Source organism: Bos javanicus, chromosome 8 (genome assembly GCF_032452875.1).
Source record: "Bos javanicus breed banteng chromosome 8, ARS-OSU_banteng_1.0, whole genome shotgun sequence".
NCBI lineage: Eukaryota > Metazoa > Chordata > Mammalia > Artiodactyla > Bovidae > Bos > Bos javanicus.
Genome location: NC_083875.1, coordinates 106,419,381 through 106,446,656, shown reverse-complemented (window position 1 = coordinate 106,446,656; position 27,276 = coordinate 106,419,381). Strand labels below are relative to the sequence as shown.

The 27,276-nt window shown below is 42.7% G+C and overlaps 1 protein-coding gene across 6 annotated transcripts in view; it reads left to right on the top strand.

The window, feature by feature from the left end:
* Positions 1-27,276, top strand: part of ASTN2 (astrotactin 2) — a 1,056,817-nt gene that overhangs the window by 878,152 nt on the left and 151,389 nt on the right. For 5 of the 6 annotated variants that reach the window (XM_061426655.1, XM_061426656.1, XM_061426657.1 and 2 more), the window contains 2 exons: positions 3,879-4,012; positions 5,546-5,694. In XM_061426655.1, the coding sequence (XP_061282639.1) occupies positions 3,879-4,012; positions 5,546-5,694 (283 nt within the window). Of the gene's footprint in view, positions 1-3,878; positions 4,013-5,545; positions 5,695-26,339; positions 26,941-27,276 lie in introns of those variants that run through there. The other variant, XM_061426658.1, reaches the window with a different exon arrangement.

The following is a 27,276-nucleotide window of genomic DNA, read 5'->3' as shown; positions in this document are numbered from 1 at the left end:
AGCCGAGCAGCTGAAAAGGATGTTTCGGATGAAATCTTGGCATTTATTGTTCCTGTGTGACCAGAGGTAGTCAAGGTTGCCAGAATTCAGATGGACTTCAGTTCAAATCCCTACTCCTCCACGTATCTGTGAATGGAGATAGGACACCTATCTCAAAGGGCAATTTTGAGGATTAAATGGAGGAACAGAGTCATTTCACCGCTAAGTTGCTCTATCGCCATGAATGAGCCAGCTAGCCTTTCTGGGCCACTGTATGTGCATCTGCAGAACGGATTCAATTAGATGATTTACAGAGTCCCTGGAAGCTGGAACATTCTATGCTGCTTCTCCCTCGGGATCTATTTGGATTTGGGATGAAGTGTTGCAAGCACTGGAGACATAAGGAAGTGTGGACCTGAGCTGACGCATGTTGGCTCCTGCTGCCTTGCAAGGGCTCCCTGTCTGAAGCAGGCCTTTTATCAGCGTGCATTTGAGCTCTGTCCACGGTTTGCCTGGCCGTCGCTGCAGTCCCCATTCTGTTCCCCAGGGTTTGGGAAAGAGCCAGTGGATGTGGAGATCCACAGGCAGGGTTTCTTCCCAAGAGCTGCTTGGATGGTGAAACTCACAAAGTCCAGAGAGATTTCCTGTTTTGTTTTTCACAAGCCCCAGTGACCATTGATTACAAAAACCATACACACACACACACACACACACACACACACGCACGCACACACACCAAAACAAAACACATACGCAAAACAGGATGTTCTCCCTCCTCCCTTTGCTGGAGTCCAGGGCAAGCTCTTGCCATCTGTGTCACTTTCACCCATGCCTCTGGATTTCCCCATTGTGATAATGAAGCCCTTAGCTGTAGCTGGAGATGTTACAGGATCATAAGCCACGAGCAGTTTTACATGCTAATTCAAGTAAGGGGGAAACTGCGAATGGAGGAAGGAGAAAGTCTGACAGTGACCTCCTGCCAGCCCACCTGGTTTCTGCCCTCACGAGAGCGCCCCCCTCTGGTGCTGAAGGAGAACAGACGTTTATTCCTAACATCAGTTGACTTGTAGGCAAGTGTTAGTCACTCAGTCGTGTCAGACTCTTTGTGACCCCGTGGACTGTAGCCTGCCAGGCTCCTCTGTCCATGGAATTCTTCAGGCAAGAATACTGGAGTGGGTTGCCATTTCCTTCTCCAAGAGATTGTTCTAACCCAAGGATGGAACCTGGGTCTCCTGCACGGGCAGGCAGATTCTTTACAGTCTGAGACACCAGGGAAGCCAACTTTAGGTAATGTAGCAATATCAAACCTTAGTAAGGACAATGCTATTGTTGTGTGCCAGACTCTGACCCACATAAATTATATACAAACAATGAATGGGATATATTTATACTTTAAAAGTTGTTCATTGGGAATTTTTAGTTTAAGTTGGCATCCTGTGTTTTTATTTACTGAGTCTGGCAATCCTACTTGGAACCAACCCCACTATCCCAAGTAGTTAAGTAGAAAAGACCTATAATTCTGAGCCACAGAGGTCTGGGTTGGGATTCTCTTTTCATCATCCGCTTGCTGTGTGATCTTGGGAATACTACTTCACTGCTCTGATTCCTAGTCCTCACCTGTAAATGAAGATCATAGAGTCTGTTTCTCAGGACCGTTGTGAAAATTCCCCTTTAATTCCCTTAAATTATTCCCTTAAATTCCCTTAAAGTGTAATTATCTTACACTGTGTGGCTAGGTGCTTCCTGAACACCGTGCGTGCACGCTAAGTCACTTTGGTCGTGTCCGACTCTTTTGCAACCCCATGGACATTAGCTTGTATTATAGTTCTTTTTTATTTCTTTGGGTCGCTATTCTTAATTCAGGAGACATTAGATCATTTCTTCATCCCTTAGGAGAGAATATGAGAAAGGACATAGGGCAGGAATAATCGAAGCCTTCTCATCAGAGGCCTTGAGAGGACTGTGTTGGAGGCTCACGCGATAGTGTTCCTGTTGCACGTCTTCTCCTTCTAGGTCTGTGTTCTTTGCTAAGGAGGCACACCCACTTTACACGAATGTGCTGTGCTTGAGTCTTTTGACCAATGCAAGATGCAAAAAGTGTCACCTGGGTAATCAAGTGTCCTTAGTAGTAGGTGTTGGGAAGCTTTAAAAAGTACACAGAAAGTAAAAAATCATTAAAGAAAAGAGAAAGGAAGAAAGCATGTGGAACCTGTTACCTGGCAAAGAATAAAAGATCAACACTCTCTGGAATCCCCAAGTTTAAAGAAGAGCTGTCAGACATTCTGAATCCCCAGTGCCATGCAATGGCAGTACAGATGGAGCGATTAAAGCAGAAAGCATGGAGCTTCCCAGGCGGCTCAGTGGTAAAGAATCCACCTGCCAGTGCAGGAGATGTGGGTTCTATCCCCGGGTCAGGAAGATCCTGGAGAAGGAAATGGCACCCACTCCAGTATTCTCGCCTAGGAAATCCCATGGACAGAGGAGCCTGGCAGGCCACAGGCCACAGGGTCATGAAGAGTCAGACATGACTGAGTGCCTGAGCGCACACGCAAAGCCGAAAGCACATCTAAGCCTAAGCGTTATGATCAGTTTTTTCAGTGTCCATTAATTTATTTAATAAATCTTGACCGAATAAGTGTTCTCAGTCTCATGAGAAGACTCATGTGGATAAGGCGTGGCCTGTGTTCTTGGTGAGATCAGAGTCTGTTGGGTGAGACGGGCAAATGAATGTGTTGGTTAGCTGTGACGCAGCACGCTGTGGTGTCTGGAAGAGAAACCTGCTTCCAGGCTTAAAGTCAAGGTAAGGTTCCCATAGAAAAGAAGGGTGTATTTGAGAACAAAAGAGCAAATTGGTTTCCAAGATGGTGGTGGGGTTGAGAGTATTCCAGTAGAGAGGACAGGGTGTGTTTTTTTAAAAAAGAGCAAGAGACAGTGAAGCACATTGTAATTAAATAGAACATTGATCACCACTTAGAACAAGGGTCAGCAAACCAGTGACCTTCAGAATGAATCAAGCCTGTCAGCTGTCTTTGTAAATAAAGTTTTACTGGAACTCAAACATGCCCATTCATTTAAACTATCGTTTATGTTGCTTTCATGCTGCAAAGGCAGAGTTAAGTAATTGTGGCAGAGACTGGCCATAAAGCCAGAAATATTTACTATTTGGTCCTTTGCAGAAATGCTTTGCTATCTCCTGATTTAGAAAACACTTTTCCTAGACAGGAATTCAGTGTTGATGGCCATGGTAATGGTTGCATATGTGTGGATGGTAGCATGCAAAGGAAAATCAGGAGTGGTGAGAGATGAGACCATGGAGGTGGTCAGGAGCTAGAGCAAGGGATTTAGAGTTTGTCCTGAGGGCTCTGAGGAGTCTCTGAAGGTTTATAAGCAGCATGGTGAGGTGGTCAGACTCCTACAGCAAGCAGTGTGCTGAGGTATTAAAGAGGGCAGGGTTTGGAGCCAGACCGCCTTGGATCAGATCCCAGCTCCATCAGTTACGAGCTCCCTTCAGTTACCAGAACCTCAGACAAATGACTTACCTTCTATGTCTCAGTTTTCCAGTTGGTAGAATGGGAGATAATAAGAGTTATTTTTTATTATAGCTATTGTGTGGGCTAGTGAAGGTGAAATAAGTCAACATAGGTGGAGTGTCAGGCCCAGGGGAGGATCTCACGGGATGCTATTACTGTTCTGCCTCAGTGATCACTCTGCTACTGGGTAGGGAATGACTCAACACAGAAGAACCTGGTGCTAGAATGCTAGGGCCTTAGGCAGGAGATGGTGCCCTGCGCCCAGGAGGACAGTTCTGAAGCTCGGGCCACTACCGGCGTGGCTTCTGGGACTGACTCTCTACTCTCCACCATTGTCATCATCCTCTCTTTTGTTCTCCTTTGTTCCAGGCCTTCAGGAGTGCACTGATGAGCTCTTACTGGTGCTCGGGGAAAGGGGATGTGATTGATGACTGGTGCAGGTGTGACCTCAGCGCCTTCGACGCCAGTGGGCTCCCCAACTGCAGCCCCCTCCCGCAGCCGGTGTACGTATGTATGGGCCCCCTTTCCACAAGCTCATACGCCTGTCCTGCCAGCCCAGGCCATGGCTTGCTTCTCCTCTCAGGGTGCTTCACCAGAGGCCTGAAGTCTCTGGGGGCCTGCTTCCTCCTATGCAAAAGCACGGAGCTTTGGCAGAACAAAATCGTGGCTCAGGGGTAGACGCTTACACTGCAGCATGTGCTATTTTAATAGCACCAAGCCATCCATCGTTACTTCTTTTTACCCATCCATTCGGCAAAAGTTTACTGGATGCCAACTACTGCTTTGTCAGGTCCCGTGTTGACCACCAGGGCTACTGAGATAAAGAAAGGGTAGGACCTTTTCTAAGGAGCTTCTGTTATTCATTCATTCAACAAATAAGTTTTGAACACCTGCTATGTGTCAGACACTGGAGAATTCACTAATGAGCAAGACAGGCCCAGTGTATGCACTTAGGGAGCTGACCATTTAGGGAAGGGGACAGATGGCAAAGCAAAAACAGAAGCAGCGTACCATTTAAATGTTTAAATAATGAAAACATGAGAGAAAAAGAAAAGATGTGCTAATGGAGAGAACAAAACGGGGAGGCTGTAGTTGGAGGAGAGGGAGATAGCCTGGAAGCCTCTCTGAGAAGACCTGAATTAGAGTCAGGCTTGTCAGGCAGCCAATGGCAACAGACATGGTTCAAGAAAAAGACAGAGCGCCTGGGAAAGCCCTGACCCGGGAAATTCACCATTTGAGGAAGTAGAGAAAGGTCATCACGATTAGGGGAGTAAGGTTAAGAAGGAGGATGGAGTGGGGAGCAGAGGAAATCAGGGCAGGAACCAATACTGAGGACCCCTTGTGAGACAGTCATTGAAGAGTTGGCGGCTATGGTGGAAAGAGAGAAGGAGTCTGGGCTGGGGGACATGGAAAGTCACCGTCGTGTTTCTGTCCCCAGCTTGCTGTGTGACTTTATGCAGAGCGTTCTCTTTTCTGGACCTTGCTTTTACTTCTATGAAATGAAGGGATTGCACTTTTTCTCTCAAAGGACCCTCCCCGTTCTCACCTTCGAGCATTCTGTTATTTCTTCCTTTATAAAAGGATTCCTGCCCTCTGTGAGGGGTTATTGATTTAAGGATAGTGAAAGATTGACTGATACACTGGGGGACTGAAGAGAATGTCAGGGAGGCTGGAAGATACTGTATTTGAAGGCACTGCCAATTTAATTGACAATGAAGCATCATGGAGAAATGATTTAAACAAATGGCAAGCTAATCGATTTTCTGTGGGCACGTACTGTGCACTTGGATTAATTTACTGGATTCCACATGGATCCTGAAGGGTAGCTCTTCTTATCCCCGTTATAAACAAGGAGACAGAGGCTGAAAGAGGTGAGATTAGTTGCCTAAGTATATGCAAAGGGTTACTGGTGGGTTGAATCCAAGTTTGAAACCAGACTGAAACCCACACTTTTAATCTGGACACATGCACACTTCCTTGGGGCCCAGACAGTACTGGCTGGCAAAAAACCCCCACCTTCCCTGTCATCCCCCCAGGCTGCGACTCTCCCCAACAGTAGAGCCCTCCAGCACCGTGGTCTCCTTGGAGTGGGTGGACGTTCAGCCAGCTATTGGGACCAAGGTTTCTGACTATATTCTGCAGCACAAGAAAGTGGACGAGTACACAGATACAGACCTCTACACGGGTAAGTAGAAAGCCCAAGGCTTCCTCTTTTGTTGAGATGGTGTGACAGAGGAGGGCAACTGGGATTATCTAAATATCTCTGCACACTTGGTGTTTTCTGAACTGAGAAGGCATCGGGAAGTGTCATTGTTTGGTGTCTGTGACCTCATGCCCACACCTGTGTGCTTTTGGTGTGATTTTCAGCAGGGGAAGGTAGCAATTTGTACTTGGAAAGAAAATTCTGAGTCTCTAAGTTGGATCCTCAAAGTCGTATACTAAGGTGTTAGTTAATTCAAACAAGGATTTGACCTTTTCTACTTGGAAGGGTCTACAGGTTACCTTTTTTGAAGACCTTGATCTGTGAATATGTTATCTCTGGGACTGAGATAAAGACATTCGAGGGATTCCCGTTTCCACTGTGATGTCCTGAGACAGTTGTCTTTCGTGTTGGGGTGGAGGATATGGAAATCACCCAGACCTGCGGAAGAAGATGGGAAAAGTGGCTCCTGAGTGCTTTGTGGCCAGTCGCTCAGTTGTCTCCGACTCTTTGTGACCCTTCTGTCCATGGGATTCTTGAGGCAAGAAGACTGGCGTGGGTTGCCATTTCCTCCTCTAGGCCTGAGTGCTTTGAGTATTCTTAAAGAGTGTACAAGAGGCTGCTTCCTCCTGAAGGTGGATCTGCAGAGCTGGTCTGGCTGAGGGCAGGTGGGGAGCCTGGGTCTGTGGGAGCTGGACTTGAGGCTGGGCCACGAGAGCAGGCCTGGCGCTGGTGAGTGTCAGGGGCCTGGGGCCATGGGAGCCAGCCTGGTTCTGGGGTGGGTCGAAATCTGGAGTTGGTGCTAGCTGACCTCATGCTGGGCCCAGATGGAACCCTGGGTTCAAGGATAGATCACCTGGGGGCCTTTGGAGCTGGCAGGTGCCAAGGTGGCATGGGAACCTGGGTTCAGGGGAGCCCACAGGGAGCCTGGTGCTACAGAAGCTGCACGGGCCCTGGAGCCAGCAGTTGCTGGGTTGAGCCAGAGGCCTGGATCCACACAGACATCTGCTGGGAGCCGCCTGCAGCCATGAGAGCTGACTCTGGAGTGCAGGTGGAGTGGGCCTCAGTTTTCTCTTTCCTTCCATAGGGAAAGTCGCAAAGAGTCGGACATGACTGAGTGACTTCACTTTACTTCCATAGGGATGGTTCTGTCTCTGCACTGGGCTGCTCAGGCCTGGGGAAGAGGTTATAGGAGTAACATGAATCTATCTTTCTGACCCTCCTCAAAGCATTTTTTTTTTGTTACTTTTGTGCTTCACCTGGGAGCTACACTCTCTATTTACCTGGAAACCTTAGTTCTTGTGCGTCTGTTTCTGTGCATGGACAGTTATTCAAATTGATATGTTGGTTCAAATTGTCCCCACAGTGCTGTGATTCAGATGGATGGGTTCAAATCATTTTTCGGTGGAGGTGGTTAGAAGGATGATGGGGTATTGGGGATAGGGGGAGAGAGGCAAGTGGTAAAAATTCTTAGGTGACTGTTTTGCTGATAGTAGTCGCCGAACAATTACCAAGTCTATTTTGATAGATCAAGTCATGAATACCAGAGAGGTCTGTGACCTTCCCGAAGTCTCACAACTGGTCTGTCTTGCTCCCAACACAATGCTTGTATCTTTATTTTTTATATTTGATGGTAAAAAGCTGAATGCTAGTTTGCTGCTTTGCTTTAATTAGAAAATGAATATTGAATTATGTGTGCCATAGTTTATGTTGCTTAGTTTGTTAATATGGTAAATTATATTGATACATCTTCAAACGATAAAAAAAAAAAAAACCTTGCATTCCTGGAATAAATCCCACACAGTCATGATACACTATCTTTTTTATATATTGTTGTATTTGTTATGTTTAAATTTTATTTAGATTTTTGTATTCTTGTTTGTGAGGGGTTTTAATCAGTAGTTTTCTTGTAATGCTTGTATCTGTGCTGCTGTCAGCATAACTCTGGGCTCTCAAAAAAATTTGCAAGACACTTTCTTCTTTTTAATTTTCTCAAAGAGTTTGGGTAGAATCTGAGTTTGGGTGATATAGTTTTAAAAATTGTTTGGTAGAATTCACAAGTGAAATAATCTGAGCTTGGAACTTTTCTTGGTTTAAATTATTAATTTAATTCTCTGATAGATATAGGGCTACTCAGGCTATGTATTTCTTCTTAACTGATTTTGGTACCTTGTGTGTTTTAAAGGATTTATCCATGTCATGTAAATTATAAAATTTACTGGGAAAAAAAAAAAAACTTGTTAGTGATATTCTGTTATTATTTTAATATTTATGGAATTTATAGTGATGTCAATCTCTTATTCTTGATATTGGTAATTTCTTTCATCTCTCCATGGGATTTTTCAGGGAAGAATACGGGAGTGGGTTGCCATTTCCTACTCCAGGGGATCTTCCCAACGCAGGAATCAAGCCTGTGTCTCCTACCTCTCCTGCGTTATCAGGCCGATTCTTTACCACTGAGCCACCTGGGAATCCCTATGTTCTTAAAGAATCAGGTTGAATTTCACCTATTTTCACTATTATTTTTCATTTTGTTGATTTCTACTCTGATCTTTGTTGTGTTTGTGTTTTTGTTTTTTTCCTTTTGATTATTTTGGATTTTGTTTGTTCCTATTTTTTTTGTTGTTAATTTTAACTTGGTAGCTGAAGTTGTTGATTTGAGATTTTTCTTGTAAGACATTCTAATTTCCCTTTAGTTTTCTTTTTTGACCCTTGGGCTCTTTAGATGCATGGTACTCAATTTCCAAATATTTGGAGACTTTTTAGATATCTTTCTCCTCGAGCTTTAATTTGATTCTACTATGTCAGAGTACATGCTTTTTATGACTTTAATCTCTAATTTTTCTATGTTATTTTATAGTGGAGTAGGGTTGATTAACAAGTTGTGTTTTCGGTGTACAGCAAAGCGATTCAGTTATACATATGTTCAAGCTCTTTGCCCATTTAGGTTATTACCGAATACTGGGTAGAGTTCCCTGTGTCATGCACGAGGTTCTTGTTGATTATCTGTTTTAAATATAGCAGTGTGTACATGTCAGTTCCAAATTCCCAATCTTTTCCTCTCCCTGATCCTTCCCCCCGATAGCCAAAAGTTTGTTCTCTGTTTCTATTTTGTTAATAAGTTCATTTGTATTGTTTTTTGTTTAGGTTCTGCATATAAATTATATCATATAATATTTGTCGTTGTCTGACTTCACTTAGTATGATAATCTCCAGGCCCATTCATGTTGCTGCAAATGCATCATTTCATTTTTAATGCCTTAGTAATATTCCATTGTATGTATGTATCTCTCTTTTTTTTAAATCTATATATCAGTTGATGGACATGTAGATTCCTTCCATGTCTTGGCTACTGTAAATAGTGCAGCAATGAATATTGAGGTGTGTGTATATTTTTGAATTATTATTTTCTCTGAATCAGTGCCCAGAAGTAGAATTGCTGGATCATTTAAAATTTATTGAGACTGATTTTATGGCATCAAATTTGGTCTATCATTGTTTTCAGTGTCCAGTTTAAAATCATGTCTACCCTTCTATTTATCAATGAGTTTCTCTGTGAATACCAGTTAGATCAAATTTGTTGGTTGTGATTTTCAAGTCTTCTGAATTCTTTGATTTTCTGTCTTCTTACTGTTCAGTACTTGAAAGTGTAGTATTGAAACCTCTGATGATGATTGTGGATACATCTATGTATGTATCCTTATAGTTCTATCAGTTTTTACTTTATGCATTTTGAAGCTCTTATTCACTGAGTAAACATTTAGAAGTTTTATATCCTCTTGATGAATTGAACCCTTTATTACTATGAAATGGTTGTCTATATCCCTTCCTCCTTTGTCATGTAATAGATTAGGTGAACATCAATGCATGAGTTTATCTCCGGGTTTTCAATCCTCCCTTGAGTCACAATTTTGTTTTTATGCCAGTACCATACTATCTTGATTATAGTAAGTTTTTAGTATAGTCTGAACTTAGGGAGCATGGTTCCTTTAGCTCCATTTTTCTTTCTGAAGATTGCTTTAGTTATTTGGAGTCTTTTGTGTTTCCATACAAATGTTAAAAAATGTTCTAATTCTGTGAAAAATGCCTTTGGTACCTTGACAGGGATTGCACTGAATCTGTAGATTGCTTTGAATATTAGTATAGTCATTTTCACAGAATTGATTCTTCTGTGGTATATCTCCATTTGTTTGTGTTCTCTTTGATTTCTTTCATCAGTATCTTACAGTTTTCTGAGTATAGGTCTTTTGCTTCTGTAAACAGGTTTATTCCTAGGTATTTTATTCTTTTTGTTGCAGTGGAAATGGGATTGTTTCCTTAATTACTCTTTCTTTTTCAAATTACTCTTTTTTATATTTCTTTGTTAGTGCATAGGGATGTAAGGTATGTCTGTGTATTAATTTTGTATCCTACAACTTTACAATATTCAGTGATTAGCTCTAGTAGTTTTCTGGTGACATCTTTAGGATTTTTTAGGTACAGTATCATGTCATCTGCAAGCAGTGACCGTTTTACTTCTTCTTTTCAAATTTGGATTCGATTTATTTCTTTTCTTCTCTGTTTGGCCTGGCTAGGAATTCCAAAACAATGTTGAATAAAAATAGCAAGACTGAACATCCTTATCTTATTCTTCATCTTAGAGAAGATGCTTTCAATTTTTCACCATTGAGAATTATGTTTGTTGTGGATTTGTCCTGTATGACCTTTATTATGCTGAGGTCGATTCCCTCTGTGCCCACTTTCTGGAGAGTTTTTATCATCAATGGGTGTTGAATTTTGTCAAAAGCTATTTTTTCATCTATTGAAATGATCATATGGTTTTTATTAATCAGTTATGGTTGGTAGAATTTGTGTTTGAAACCATCTGGTCCTGGACTTTTGTTTACTGGAAGACTTTTAATCATAGCTTTAATTTCATTACTTGTGATTGGTCTTTTCATATTTTATATTTCTTCCTGGTTCAGTCTTGGAAGGTTGTTCCTTTCTAAGAATTTGTCCATTTCTTCCAGGTTGCTCAGTTTTTTGGGCATATAATTGCTTGTAGTAGTCTCTTATGATCCTTGTATTTCTATGGTGTTAGTTGTAATTTCTCTTTCATTTCTAATTTTATTGATTTGAGTATTCTCCCTTTTCTTCTTGATGAATTTGGCTAAAGGTTTATCAGTTTTGTTTATTTCCTCGGAGTCAGCTTTTAGTTTCATTGATCTTTGCTATTGTTTTCATTTCTATTTCATTTATTTCTGCTTTTGTCTTTATGATTTCTTTCCTTAACTAACTTTTTTTTTCCTTCTGTTCCTGCTGATGTTCTTTCTGTAATTGCTTTAGATACAATGTTATGTCATTTATTTGAGATATTTCTTGTTCTTAAGGTGGGATTGTATTGCTATGAACCTCGCTCTTAGAATAAATTTTGCTGCATCCCATAGGTTTTGAGTCACCGCGTTCTCACTGCCATCCATTTCTGGGTATTTCTGATTTCCTCTTTGATTTCCTCAATGATCCATTGGCCATTCAGTAGCATCTTGCTTAGCTTCCATGTGTTTGTGGTTTTTTTTTTTTACAGGTTTTCTTTCTTTCTCCCATAATTGATTCCTAATATCATAGTGCTGTGGCCAAAAAAAAAGATGCTTGATACAATTTCACTTGTCTTAAGTATACCAAGGTTTAGTTCATGACCCAAGATGTGATCTATCTTGGAGAATGTTCCATGTTCTCTTGAGTAGAAAGTTATTCTGCTGCTTTTGGATGGAATGTCCTATAGGTATCAATTAAATCTACCTAGTCTAATGTGTCATTTAAGTCTTGTGTTCCCTTATTAATTATTTGTCTGTATATCTGTCCATTGGAGAAAATGGAGTGTTAAAGTCCCCCACTATTATTGTGTTAATGTCAGTTTTTGTTTTCATGGCTGTTAGCATTTGCCATATATATTGAGGTTCTTCTGTGTTGGGTGCATAAATATTAACAATTGTTATATCTTCTTGGATTGATCCCTTGATCATTATATAGTGGCCTTCCTTGTCTCTTGTAACAGTCTTTATTTTTGTCTGATATGAGTACTGCTACTCCAGCTTTCTTTTGATATCCATTTGCATGGAATATCTTCTTCCATCCCCTCTATCTTCTTTCAGTTCAGTTCAGTCGCTCAGTCGTGTCCGACTCTTTGCAACCCCCTGAATCGCAGCATGCCAGTCCTCCCTGTCCATCACCAACTCCCAGAGTCTATCCAAACCCATGTCCATCAAGTCGGTGATGCCATCCAGCCATCTCATCCTCTGGCGTCCCCTTCTCCTGCCCTCAATCTTTCCCAGCATCAGAGTCTTTTCAAATGAGTCAGCTCTTCACAGTAGTTGGCCAAAGTATTGGAGTTTCAGCTTCAATATCAGTCCTTCCAATGAACACCGAGGACTGATCTCCTTTAGGATGGACTGGTTGGATCTCCTTGCAGTCCAAGGGACTCTCAAGAGTCTTCTCCAACACCACAGTTCAAAAGCATCAATTCTTCAGTGCTCAGCTTTCTTTATAGTCCAACTCTCACATCCATACATGACCACTGGAAAAACCATAGCTTTGACTAGATAGACCTTTCATGGCAAAATAATGTCTCTGCTTTTAAATATGCTATCTAGGTTGGTCACAACTTTCCTTCAAAGGCGTAAGCATCTTTTAATTTCATGGCTTCAATCACCATCTGCAGTGATTTTGGAGCCCAGAAAAATAAAGTCTGACACTTTTCCCCCACCTATTTCCCATGAAGTGATGGGACCAGATGCCATGATCTTCATTTTCTGAATGTTGAGTTTTAAGCCAACTTTTTCACTCTCCTCCTTCACTTTTATCAAGAGGCTTTTTAGTTCCTCTTCACTTTCTGCCATAAGGGTGGTGTCGTCTGCACATCTGAGGTTATTGATATTTCTCCCGGCAATCTTGATTCCAGCTTGTGCTTCATCCAGCCCAGTGTTTCTCATGATGTACTCTGCATATAAGTTAAATAAGCAGGGTGACAATATCTTCTTTAGTTGATTCCATTTTGTTTCTTTTGTTGACTTACTATAGTTATAACTCTCTTTTCTTTTATTAGTGACTATTTTAAGGTTCATACATTCATATTTAATGTATCACAATGTGCCATCAAGTGCTATTATAGCACTTCACATACAGTAGAGGAACCTTATATGTGTACTTTTATTTCTCTCCTCTGAGTCTTTATCTTGTATTGTCATACATTTTACTCATATAAAGATGATTCATAATTATTGTTACTTTCCTTAAAAAGTAAATTACCCTTTAAATATATTTAATTAATAAAATTAGTGTTATGTGTTTACTCATGCACTTACTTTTTTGATGCCCTTCATTCTTTCACATGCATCCATATTTTCATCTGATTTTATTATCTTTCTGTCTGAAAGATATCTTTTATTATTTTTATATTTCAGGTCTGTTAATGATGAATTCATTGTGCCTTTTTTTTTTTTTTAAGTTGTTACTGCTGGATACTGTATTCTAGACTGACATACTTTTCTTTTTGTAATTTAAAGTTGTTGCTCCTATATCTTGCTTAAATTATTTGTATTGAGAAATCTCCTTTATTTCTATTTTTGGCCCCCTCTATAAACATACTCCCCTCCCCCTGGCTGCTTCTAAGATTTTTTCCTTTACTATTGGCTTTGAGCAATTTGTTATTTATTATGTTTGAGTTTTATTAAGCTTCTTAGATTTATGGGTTTAAAGTGTTACCCCATCTGGAAAATTGGGGGCCATTATTCTTCCTATTTTCCATCTTTTTTCTCCTTCAGTGACTCTAATAATAAGTGTATTTAGTCACTTGAAATTGTTGTTTATCTCACTGATGCTCTTTTCATTTTAAAAAATTATTTATTTTTGTTTGTTTCATTTTGAATAGTGTTTAGTGCTGTGTCTTTAGTGTTTCCTGCAAAATCTAATCTACTGTTAGTCTATGCAGTGAATTTTTTTTTTTAACTCAGACATTGTAATTTTCATCTTAGGAAGTTCAGTTTGAATTTGGCTAGTGTATTTATTTCTTAACCTTTTTGATTTATGGAAGAGAGTTATAATAATGGCTTTGATGTTCTTCTTTCATAATTTTAACGTCTGTGTGAGTTCTGGGTCAGTTTAAATGGACTGATTTATCTCCTTATTATGTGGTGAATTCCCTTGTTCTTTGTATGCCAGGTAATTTTTGGTTGAATGCCAGGCATTGTGGTATTTGCCTTGTTTGGTGCTGGATATTTTTGTATTCCTATAAATATTTTTGAATTCTATTCTGAGACACAGTTAACTTACTTGGAAATAGTTTGATTCTTTTTGGTCTTGCTTTTAGAATTGGTTAGATGGAACCAGAGCAGTGTTTAGTCTAGGGCTAGTTATTCCCTACTACCGAGGCAAGACACTTCTATGTATTCTACACAGTGGCCCATGAATTGTGAAATTTTCCAGTGTAACTGGGAGGAATAAGCACTATTCTGGCCCCTCTATGAGCAATGGGCATTGTTCTATCTGACCCTCTTGGTTTGGTAGGCTCCTTACAAACAACCATCCACCAGTACTCTGATGAGTTGAAAGATCTCTTAAATTTTGAGAAAGATCTTTTAAATTTTCTTTCTGTGCAACTCTCTTCTTTCCCTTATTCTATTCTATAAGCTCTCAGTTTTTTGGTCTTCCCAGACTAAGAACTCTGTCTTCTTAATTTAGGGAGTCTACCAGTTATCTCCTTGCTGTGCCCTAGAAACTCTCTAAAGGCAGGAATCTGGGGGAGTTTTAGGGCTCACAGAATTTGTTCTCCATATTTCAATATCTCTGGCCTCTGGTCCACATTTTCAGTTTGAGAACTCATGTTCTTTTCTTTAAAAAAAATTAATATTTCAGGCAGTAGGGTAAATAAATCTAGTCTCTATGTCACCATCTAGTCCAGAAATGGAAATCTAAGATTCTTTCTTCTGACTGTTTAGGAACCAGTGTTCTTACCTAGGAGTTCTTTTTGATAGAGATTAACTTTTTAGTTACATGATCTGGGAGCACTCTACAGATGTTACCCCTCCTTCTCCTTGCTACCTTTCATAAGTTTGAAGATAATGACATATCTGCCACCATCTTTTCAGGTTCTTCTAATTCTTCTTTGTGTTGCTGCTGCTGCTGCTAAGTCTCTTTAGTCGTGTCCGACTCTGTGCGGCCCCCATAGATGGCAGCCCGCTAGGCTCCTCAGTCCCTGGGATTCTCCAGGCAAGAACACTGGAGTGGGTTGCCATTTCCTTCTCCAATGCATGCAAGTGAAAAGTGAAAGTGAAGTCGCTCAGTCGTGTCTGACCCTCAGTGACCCCATGGACTGCAGCCCACCAGGCTCCTCTGTCCATGGGAATTTCCAGGCACGAGTACTGGAGTGGGGTGCCATTGCCTTCTCCACTTCCTTGTGCTACTTGACCTTAATTCTCTCCAGCATCCAATTCTTGAATTTTTCAGTGACAGTTGTCTTTAAAGAAGCAAGACAATGACTCTTATGTCCTTGTAATTTGATATCCTTCCACAGAACCTGACATACATAGATGTTTAATGTTCACTAAATTGAATTGTATGTGGGTAGCTATATACATGTCTTAAGTTTTCAATTCTGATGTTACTTCCTTGAGTGCTGTGTGGTCTTATAAAGTCCCAGAGATTAGCTGAGTACATCATAATCCTAAAATGTGTCATGATTAATTGACACCAAAGATGATTGGCAGTGGATATCTGAAACAGAAATTCTATCTCTTTATCTCCATGCCACTTTTACTGTATCTCAACAATCTCAAAGGTGAAGTTGGACCAATTTTAACAACTTCAGTCTACTTTATTGAGCGTTATCTTAGGGAATGCAAGCCTAATTAAGGAGCTTGGGCTTCCTTGTTTTTTGAAAATCTAGCTTCTGCTTTTAGTTCCCATCACTTCTCATTGAGAAAGCAAGAGCCAGTCCGCATCCTTTCTGCGTCTCAGGTTCCCTATCTGTGGAATGGGATAGCTACGAGGCTACTTTGAGGGTCAAATGTAACACAGTTCTTGGGACATGGAAGTACTAATAAACTGTAGTTGCTTGTAATTTCCTTGAATTTTTTTTTTAAAGGAAACTTCAGCATTAGGAAGAAAATAAACAATAAAATAAGGTTTAAGACGTGTTTTGTTAGAGCATTAGGATTACTCACACATTTGGCCAGGTGAGGCCAGAATAAGGAAATGTGGGCTTTCTCTTTGATCTCTCCAGATTTTTGCTGGCAGCCGAGTCCAGTGCTGTAATTGTTTATTCACAAGCTCATGCATGCGTGTGCACAGATATACATGCATACACACATTCTTTCTCTTTCTCTCCCTCACACATACAGGCACACACACATTCTTTATGACTGCCATCTGTTCAACACCCTTTTGAACTAGCTGTTGAAATGCTCACTCTCCCTCCCCGTCTCCCTCTCCTGCCCCCCACCCCTGGGTTTGGCGCCCGCTTTGTTTCCTTCAGAGAAGCCATTGCTCTGTCCGTCCTGGGACTCTATTGGGAAAGCCAAGCATAACTAGCCTCCTGTTTCAGTTGTTTGGAGCAGAGACAGGGCTTGTTTTGGGGGGTGGCTGAATTCCCCGCACGCTAATCTGTCATCGATATTAAAAACAGACGTCTGGTGCTCCCACGTGGCCTCATCAGAGCAGTTGGCATAGGTTTGGGCCTCTTGGGCAGGGGTAGTAGATGCACGGGGGCTGGGGGCTGGAATAAGGAGGCGGGCTGAGGCACAGGCATATCTAATGAGTCCAAACCCCATGTTTGACCTACAGAGGAAAAGGCTGAGGAAGGTGGGACGGCGCGGCTTGTCCAGAGGTTACATACAGGAGTCAGTGCTGGAACGGGGGCCCTGGTTTCTGATCTTCTCTCCCTGCCAAGTCCACACATCTTTCCACCAATGATATTACCTCTGGTGTGCATTGCTGTTGTTGAGAATAAACCAAGAAGCAGGCAGACATGAGAGAACATAAGGTGTCTGTGTTTATGGGCAAGATGGAGTATTTGGACACCTGATGGCCGCTGGGGGCTCTGACCTAATAGAGAACGTGGCCCTTTAGGCACATTGCTTCTTTGTCCTACATGGCAGTTCTGAGAATCCCCAAACTTTAGAGCGGCAGGACCATAAGCAGTGAGTGCAACCCTTCACTGTAAGGGACAGAAAGGGAAAGACAAGGAGAAGCGTCTCACCCAATGTCATGACCGCCCCCACCATACTCCCCTGCACTGTCTTTGGTCATCTCCTGGAATGGTTCTTTAACCTTTTAAAAGTCAGAGACTTCTCTCTCTCACCGTGAGATTCCCAGCTTCCAGCTTTTGGTTTTTGGTTCAAGGCTGGAAGGCCAGCTGGCTCTGTTGGTCTGCACAGCAACCAGACGCAGGCCCTCTCCACCACCCACCACATGTCTTCGTGAAAGGCAGCAACATCTGGAGCTGGTCTGTGCCCCTTTCTGTGCTGGCATCCAGGAGCCTGATGGGCTGCTCCAGCACCAGGCTCTCCTCCCAGCTCTCCCCTCTTATCGTGTCTCCCATTCTCTGACCTCTAGGTCTCTCTCTCTCTCTCCTTCCTTCCTTCCTTCTTGTTCTCTCTGTATGCATGTCCTTCTTGGCATCTATCTCTGTCTGCTCTTTTGTCTTTTTTTTTTTTTTTAACTTCATGTCACCTTCGGTCTATGTCTCAGCCTATCTTTTCCCATCTTTACTTCTTCGGTCCGCTTAGGCATGAGCTGCTGATCTGGTTTCATCTAGAACCGAGTCAGGAACAATGTCCTGAATGGTCAGAAGATGTCTGTACCCACCCCAACCCCGTTCTCTCTTCTCTCCTGTTTCCATCAAGCCTCATCTACAGCAGAAAGGACACCCCTACACACACCCTCTCTCCCTCGCCATCCCCTCCACTCCAGCATCCCTTCTTAGACCTCAGATTGCTGACCTTGTCAAGCGAAGGGGAGCAGTTATGGAGGCGAATTGTCTGGGGAATCAACTCAAGGCAGAGGACCGCCAGGCCCCCAGCCCCCAGTAGCCAAGGGGACGGTGGCGGCAGGGCTGTGATGGAGCGATTGCATCGGAGCTGTTTATGAAATACCGTAGGAATTACTCATAGCTCCTCGAACAGCGCGGGCCGTGGCTGAGCCGTACCCTTTGTCTGAGAAGCCAGAGGGGGCCTCACCCGCCTGCTGTCTGCTGCCCGGGACCAGCTTGAGGGAGGTGATGTCATTGGAGCCCAGGCCCCGCTCCCCCAGCTCAAGTGGAGGGGGTGAGGGAAATATGTGTTACAGGGCGAGGTACAAACCAACACGACTGCAAACATCTGGAACTGATCTCAGGTCCTCAGAAAATGTTTCTGTCACTCTAGCCGCTCTTGGGGTGAGAGGTTTCTCAAGTCAAGGGCCTCCAGAGGGAAAAGGTACTTGGAGGGTCTTAATTCTCTCCATTCCCGCATGCCACCCAGCCTGCCTTCTATATCACAGGGTGGGTTTTTTTTTTTTTTTTTTTTTTTAACCAGTTCACAAAGCACATTCATCTGTTTCCTTCGTGTATATGGAACTCTTACTATGGTTCAGATGCTACAGAGCATGGTGGGCATGGAATCGGAGCAAGACAGGCCTGATTCCCACTCTTGTGGCGTTTACATGTCCACCAGGAGATAGATGGGACTTTCCAGGTGGTGCTAGTGGCAAAGAATCCACCTGCCGATACAGGAGACACGAGAGATGCGAGTTCAGTCCCTGGGTCGGGAAGATCCCCTAGTGGAGAAGATGGCAACCTGCCCCAGTGTTCTTGCCTGGAAAATTCCACAGACAGAGGAGCCTGGTGGGCTACAGTCCATGGGGTCGCAAAGAGTTGGCTGCTCCTGAGCACACATGGGTTTTGGGTTTTAGGAGATAGATAACAGTTTAGCAAGAAGTTACGCTAAGCATGGTCGGTGATGAAACAAGTTGGGTACTGTAAAAGCAAGAATTAGATGATTCTAACTCAGTTTAGTGGTGTCAGTAAAGGCTACACAGAAAGTGAGTTCAAGATCCTGCTCCCACTAGTTAATCATACTGGTTAAACCTCACTTAAGAATACCAGCTCCCATGTAGGACTCGCCCTCTGGCCGAAAAGACTGCTCTTCTGGTGTCCTTTTTCTCCCCATGGCCACTTGTCACCCTGCTTGACGTTTGAAGCAACTTCGCGTCACCCACCATAGATACCAAGAGAAGAAAAGTTAGCTTGCCCTCTGTTCTCTCTAGAACCTCCTTCCAGGGCAGAGAAGAATTAGGATACGCAGGTGCCTACCTCCCATTCAAAGACTTTTTTTAGGATTCAGTCCATCCTGCCTTATGACCCTAAAATGCAGTCATCCACCCCAAAAGATAAAATCAAATATCATCCAGTGTCCATCTTCTTTCCTTAACTGAAACCGATGCTCTAAGCATCAGTGCTGCTTTGGAGTCTCTTCTTCCTCCATCTGTATTCCACTCGGTAGGTGCTCAAGTCCTCCTGGGCTCCCTGCCCCAGTGCTGCCCTCACTCCTTCTCGTCTCCAGCAAGCTTGCCCCTAGTGGCCACCTGCTGCCAGTGCACCCCCTGGAGTTGTCCTGTGACGTTGTTGTCCCACCAAAACTCATTAGCTCCAGCATCCCACTTTCTGACCATTGTCTTTTATCCTGTCTGATTTTTGATCTCTCATTCCTACCACATCTTTTAACTCAATTTGATTTCCCATTCCTCGGTATCACAGCTCTATCTCCATCCATCGGTTTCAACTTTTTTTAGAGTCACCTCCCTATCCATGTGAAATGGATTGCGTGTTTATGTCCCCTTAAAATCCATATGTTGAAACCTTAACCCCTGATAGTATTGGCGTTTGGGCAGTGATAAGCTCATGAGGCAGGGCCTTCATAATTGGATCAGTGTCCTTTAAAATGACATCCCAGAGAAATTCCTCACTCTTCCACCATGAAGTTACAGTCAGGAGAAGGACATCTATGAGGAGTGTACCCCAAATTGGTTGATGCTTTGATCTTGGACTTCCCAACCTCCAGAACTATGAGAAATACATTTCTGTTGCTTAGGAGCTACCCATCATGATATTTTGTTATAGCAACCCAGATGGACTGAGGCCTCATGGCAGAGCTCATGGCTCATAATTTAATCACTGTTCTCAACCAGCTCCTGATCTCTTTTGCCTTTCTGGTCTTCAGCTGCCTTGCATGGGCAAACGCCTACATTGGATGCATGCCACAGCTCTCCATCTCCTCCTCTGCTAGTACGTAAATCAAACAGCCAGAGCAAAGGACACAGTTGCGGATACTTGGCACCAATGTAGCATCAGTCGCCAGTGTCAGCCATCCTACAAGACTCCTATCAATTTGCTTTCTGTTTCACCGTCCTTCAGCACGTGGCAACTTATCCTTCCCCCTCTCTCAGCAAATGATTGTGTCTCCTCATTTGCCGAGAAGATATATGTGTGTAGGAAGTAGGTAAACTTGTCTCCTTAACTATTTTAAATCCATATGCTTCTCTCTGCACATTCTTCCTCTCCTGATGCAGTGCAGGAGGTTCTCTTTTCCTCTAACGTTAATCCTTGTATTGCACTGTTTCCTGTGCCCTACTAACTTCCTAGGAAACTTGATGTATCAGTTATCTCCCTATATTCTCTGTTTTCAACCTCTCCTTCTTTAGTTTCCGATCTGTCCTTCCAATCTCTCTTCTTTTTACTATCATTTAAATGTGCTCTTATGTTTTTCTTTAAAAAAAAATTCCACATCTTACACTATATCATGACCATCCCACTCCTTTTCTTTATAAACACACTTTTGAAAGTAGAGTCTACAGCGGCTGACTTCATTTCTTCACTTTCCACTCATTCCTTCACTCCCTCTAGTCTGTCCCCTGCTACCTCCAAGTTTACTGAAAGCTTTTTCTCCACAAGCATCTATAACCTCCGTGTCATTAAATCCAATAACTTTGTTTGTGGCCGTAGATTTACTGTGTATCTTCAAGCATTCTACAGGCTTCAACATTCCCTTCTGAAACCTTTGTGGTTTTGTTGTCGCTGTTTCTCGGACACCAAGCCCTCCTTCCTGGTTTTCACCCCTGACTCTGGAACTCTGCTGCAGCCTCCCTGGCAGATTGTGTGCTCCTGTCTGTTATTTAAATCCTAGAGCACCTCCGATCTTGGTCTTTATCTCCTTTTTTTCAGTTTAAACTCTCTCTCTCTCTCTCTGGACTCACATCCACTCCCATAGTTATACTCAATATACTTACGGCCCTTACATTTGTGTTTTCACTTCTTTCCTCTGAGTTCTCTATCCATATCGAACACAAGCAATTCAAACTCAACGTGCAAAGCTGAACTCATTTCCATCTCCCCGCTAGTGTGCTCCTGACGACTTGCTCATTTACTCTCTACAACTGGTACCACTATGAATTCAGTTCCTTGAAGCACATTCCCAAGATTTAGCTCTTTTCTCTAGTTTTTCTTTATATTCAACTTATAACCAAGTTGTTTTGCTTTGATCATCATTATTCTTTCCCCCAGCTTTACTGAGATATAATTGACATATAACATTATCTCTTCAATCTATTCCTTTCCTTCTATTCTCATTGGCTGGTCTAAACCACCCATCATCTCCTGCAACCGCTTTCTAATTAGTCTTCCTATTAGCCACTATTCCATCCCCTTCAGGCATCAATTCTAAAGCCAGACTCACCCTTCAAAATACAGCGTTTAGATCCTATCCAGTGCCTAGCACAGTGCTTGGCATATCAAAAACTCTTGATAAGTATTTGATGAATAGATTTATAAATATCATTTCCCTAATGTGAATCCTTTAAGAGCTTCCCATAGCTCTTATAACTAAATTAAAAAACAAACAAACAAAAAACCAGTCCATTCTGAAGGAGATCAGCCCTGGAATTTCTTTAGAAGGAATGATGCTAAAGCTGAAACTCCAGTACTTTGGCCACCTCATGCAAAGAGTTGACTCATTGGAAAAGACTCTGATGCTGGGAGGGATTGGGGGCAGGAGAAGGGGACGACAGAGGATGAGATGGCTGGATGGCATCACTGACTCGATGGACGTGAGTCTGAGTAAACTCCAGGAGTTGGATGGACAGGGAGGCCTGGCGTGCTGCGATTCATGGGGTCACAAAGAGTTGGACATGACTGAGCGACTGAACTGAACTGAACTAAGGTTATGAATAATTGCTTTTGGTCACTTCTCCAGCCTTCTATCTGCTCTTGATAGATTACACAGATTTTCCTTCCCAATTAGAATTTCTACACTCAGAGCTCAGCTTAAATGTAATTTATCCAAATTTCTAGATGATATTTGGCCCTTTCATTGATTATGTAAACTTTCAGCATTTAATATTCCCTTTGTGGTGCTTAGTGACAATTATGAGGGATGTATTTTGATTTGGGGAAGGGAAGAAGAGTAGAACATTTGCCTTTTCTCTCTGGAATACCAGCTCCTCCAAAGTGGAGTGACATTCATTTTTTTCATGACTCAACCCCAGTGCCTAAAAAATGCCAGGATTATAGGAGGCACATAATAAAGACCTGAAGTGTGAGCAGGAAGCAGTGAGATGGAGTACAAGTTGAGAGGTATATGAGACAGAAAACATTCCAGGTGGAGGGAGAAGCGTCTGCAGTGAGCTTAGGGTATAAAGGGTGGCATGCTGGAGGACACATTGGGAGCGGTGGGAATAGAAGAGACTGTAGAAGGGGTGAGATCGTGGTGAGCTGTTTAGGGCGTGCGGAAGGGTGAACGCTTCACCACCCTTGCTGCTCTACTGGGAGATGAACTTCAGGGCCTTTGAATCCATTATTTCTTTTGATCTGAAAATTATCCCTTCCAAGTGAGAGGGAATTGTCATCTCCATTTACTGGTGAAAGAGTTGAAGATGAAGCATGTAAAGTTGATAGTTGGGAGGGCAAACTTCTAAGAAGAGTGGGGTCAAGCATCGAATGTGGGTCTTCTGACTGTTTAATTCACATTTCTTTCCATTTCTCACTGCTAGTGTAACACTAGCCAGAGGCAAGAAGCCCCAAGATTTGGGGAACAAAAAGAATGGTGGACTTTTTTTTTTTTTTTCCTACAGAACTTCATTGCCCTAAAAAGGATTCTGTGTGGCAGTGAGGTGTGGGCTAGGTGGCCCAGTCTGTAGGCCTAGGTCTCGGCTTCTGCTGCCCACCTGGAGAGATGGCCAACATGGAGCTGGCCATGGACTTGACTGTCTCGTCAACAAGACGGTCCTTAAGGTGAAAAGAGAATATAAGAAAGGGGCTCACCTGTAAGGTCTCTCCCTCCTTCATCTGACATGGGGAGGTGGGAGAGCAGTAGGTTTTCCCTCTCAGACATTATCAAGTGCCTTGAAAACGTTAATTAATTCTCTGTTACACCTCGACTATCTCTCTGTTTTCTTCCCCACTAAGACCACTATAGATAACTTCCTCACCAGGCTCCCATGCCCTTAGTCTTATCCCTGTATTCAATCTTCCTCATGCTGCCAGGATCTTATCTGTCTACACTTGTGTCTCCCCAAGTATACTTCCCATATATGACTACATTAAGGAAAAAAAAATCAGGACTAAACACCAGAATTTCTCAGTATTATTGTGAACAACCAAGGAATGATGTATGATGTGTGTGTGTGAGATGCCTGGTGCATAGAATATACAGTAATCATGCATGTTCTTTCTTTTGCCCTTACTATCTTTGAAAATATACATAATGCTCTTATCTGAAATAATTTCCCTTAAGCTATGGGTAACAAGCCAACGGCTTTTTAAAATATTTGAATAAGTTGTCAACACTTAAAATCAGGAATATTTTTACATATTTTTTAAAATCTTTTTCTACTGAAAAAAGGTAGCTTTTGTTAAGCCTGGGCTCTTCCCACATGACAGACAGCAGGGGACAGGAGAGTGTTTTAGCAGCTGCCCCGTTGAGAGAGGGCGTGTATACTCTGTTTGCGTGGTCCTCTTCTTCCAGGCTGTCTGACATCCAACTACTACTTTAATGTGTTAGGTGCTCTGCTCCTGTGGATATCTGAATGTGCCATCTCTAACTTAGACCAGGGACAGAGGACATCATCCCTTGAGAGTTTTGTAATCACCATTTCTTGAAATATTTTCACCTGCTTCTTGCCGTAACATGGGCAGGGGGTTTGAACTGACTGTTGAATCATAACAGAAATGTCTTATTAAGATCACCTCAGTTTTTGAATTTTACTGTGTGCCCCACAAGACTGCTAGCTTTTTGAAGGTGTCTTTCTAGTTGATCACTGAATTCATTTGTTCGTTTTCCCCAGCACACCATGTGACTTGTAGTAGAAGCCTAGTGAGTAGTCATTAAAGGAGTACACTAAACGAACAGAGCTGAGATGCTGTGGTTAAACTCATGTAATCTTCCAAATAATCCCAGGGTGAAGTTATTGTTTTTATTCTAATTTCACAGAAGCATAAGCAGGTTCAGAAGTAGCCCGCTGAGCATTATGCATCCAGAATCCTTAAATATCATACTTACAAGACCCTTACAGATCAGTTAAGCCAGTCTCCTCAATTCAGATGAAGAGACTGATGCAGAAGTCAAGGAGCTCCCACTCAGTCTCTTGGTGAATGCAGATTGGCACAGAGGCAGGGTGTCCTGGGCCCAGCCCAGTACTGGTCTCCCACCATGTGCCCTTAGGAGTATCCAGGCTTGGATTTGGCCATCAATTCCATTCTAGTCTTTGTAAACTTCCTGTGATTGAATTCCCTCTCCTTGAGTCATCCTGTCCTGCCTCTCAAGGGAGAGATTCTGGGTAGGGCCCTGGAGCCCTGCAAGATGAGATCAAGGAGTTAAGTTCATTTGACTCCAACCCCTCAGGAAGAACTCATTTACCCTGCCCTGATTTGGCCTCACCTACTCTCATGGTAGAAGGCGAGGGTGGACTACCCTGGAGAGACGGAATTTTGTTATTAACCAACAGTGAAGATGGGTTTATAAGAGAATAGTAATGAGGCTTGTTGTAATTGTTTTGGAGACTGTTGACACATTTAAAAGCCTCAGGCACAGTTGGCATCAGTGATGTAGGAGAGCTTCCCAACACCTACTCCCTGGGAGTATTCCCTCCATGATTCCCAAGGTCCTTTTAGAATCCTAGGAAATCTGGAAGAAACCATAGAGATCACAGGCAAATCTCTACCCATTGTCCATCCCCCACCCTTCACATCTTTCTCAGTCATTACAGATGAGGAATAAGATCAGAAGTGACTTGACTGAGGTCAAAGTTCATGAATATAATTCTGTAAGCCTAGAGGGCATATCAAGAGTCCTGGAATAATTGCTGCCCTCAGCATTGACCATTCAAGCACCAAAGAGCTGTATCACAACATCTGTGAATTCAGGTTCACTCATTATTTCACATCCCAGGCAGCAGTCATCCTTTAGGGGCATCTGAGTTTTGGGGAGAAAACCTCCAGGAAAGGAGCATACCATTTTCAAAGGCCAGAAAAGTCAGCCATTCGTGTAGGCAAATAAATTCCTTTATATAACCCTCCTTGAGCTGTATTTCCATTATATTTGAAAAACAGAATGATACAACTTGAAGTCTTTCCCTTCCTGAGTTGACTTTTAGGAAGCCGACGCCTAACCTAATGTGTAAGGGCAGAAGTCAACACGCAACTTCTTTCTCATCCTCAGACGTATCAAACTTTGCCTCTATTTAACCTCCACCTGGGTCAGGAAGATCCCCTGGGGAAAGAAATGGCAACCCACTCCAGTACTCTCGCCTGGAAAAATCCCACAGGCGAAGAAGCCTGGTGGGCTACAATCCACAAAGTCACAGAGAGTCGGACACGACTAAGCGACTTCACTTTCTTTCTTTTAACCTCCGCCTAGAATTTCCTGCCCCTACTCGTTTGGATTGTTAGCACCTTCATAGCAGTCGGTCTCTTCCTTCTTTTGTTTTCTTCTTCACTTTGAGGTGTCCCTGACCACCCAAATATACGCTTACTTCTATGTCTCTCCTGTCGCATCCCCTGGCAGTATTGCTCTGACATCGCTTACCATTCTCTGAAATAATCTCACTTGTTTATGTTTTTGTGTATTTATTTTTGGTTCCCCTGCTCTTGAATGTAAGCTCTATAAGGGTGAGGACGTCAATTGTCTTAATCTATGCTGTATCCCTAACACCAAAAATAGGCATTATGCTATTATCAGAACTCATGAAACCAGACAATTAAACCCACCATGAGTGGAGAAGCAGAAAGACATCCATCATAAAGACAGCCAAAGTGAGGATGAAGCAAGATGGGTAGCATTTATTAAGCACCTGCTCCATACTAGAAACTTTGTACGCACTATAGAAAGTGTAAAACTAACTAAAGGCAATGGGAAAGAGAACCAATGCCTACTGAACATTTATATAGCAGGTGCCCCTATAGTATTTAATCATCAGAATTATTCTCAAAATAGCTATTATTAACTTTATGTCACAGGACTTTCAGAGGGATAGAGTCACTTTCTGAGGCATATAGAGTTGTTAAGTGACAGTGTTAGGGTTTGAACCAAATTCTTTCTCCTTTGGAAGTCTCTATTCTCTTGTCCGTCAAGGCTATGGTTTTTCCTGTGGTCATGTATGGATGTGAGAGTTGGCCTGTGAAGAAGGCTGAGCGCCGAAGAATTGATGCTTTTGAACTGTGGTGTTGGAGAAGACTCTTGAGAGTCCCTTGGACTGCAAGGAGATCCAACCAGTCCATTCTGAAGGAGATCAGCCCTGGGATTTCTTTGGAAGGAATGATGCTAAAGCTGAAACTCCAGTACTTTGGCCACCTCATGCGAAGAGTTGATTCATTGGAAAAGACCCTGATGCTGGGAAGGATTGGGGGCAGGAAGAGAAGGGGACAACAGAGGATGAGATGGCTGGATGGCATCACTGACTCGATGGACGTGAGTCTGAGTGAACTCCGGGAGTTGGTGATGGACAGGGAGGCCTGGCGTGCTGTGACTCACGGGGTCACAAAGAGTCAGACACGACTGAGTGATCTGATCTGATCTGATCTGATCTGATTCTCTTGTCCCTACTCGTAATGGCTTCCAAGGAATTCTTGAAGGGGAAAGAAATAAAACCAGCTTTTTAAATGAAAAAAAAAAAAAGAGAGAGGATGTAATTATCAATAAAACTAAATACAATATTTAAGGGGTTTGTTTTTGATTGGAGAGGAAGGACTTGGCATTGTTTTCACAGCACAAACCATGGGGAAATTTAAACTCTGAGTCACTTGGGTCATATCCTGGGCTGGGACCGAGGGTTCCCATGGTTCATTATGCTGGGGATGGATGTGCTGGCCTTGGGTGTGTGATGAATCTCACCTTTGGAAGATTACATCTGGTTTTTCTGCAGCAGCTGAGTGTCTCAGAGGAGCCCCGGGCCTGGAGCATTAAGGAGATGAGAGGTGACAGAACTGAGAGTCAGTGAGTGGGCTCCACTGTCCGAACCCAAAGTGACAGCAGAACCCACGGTCAGTGAGCTTGGGTTCTCCTAGTGTTC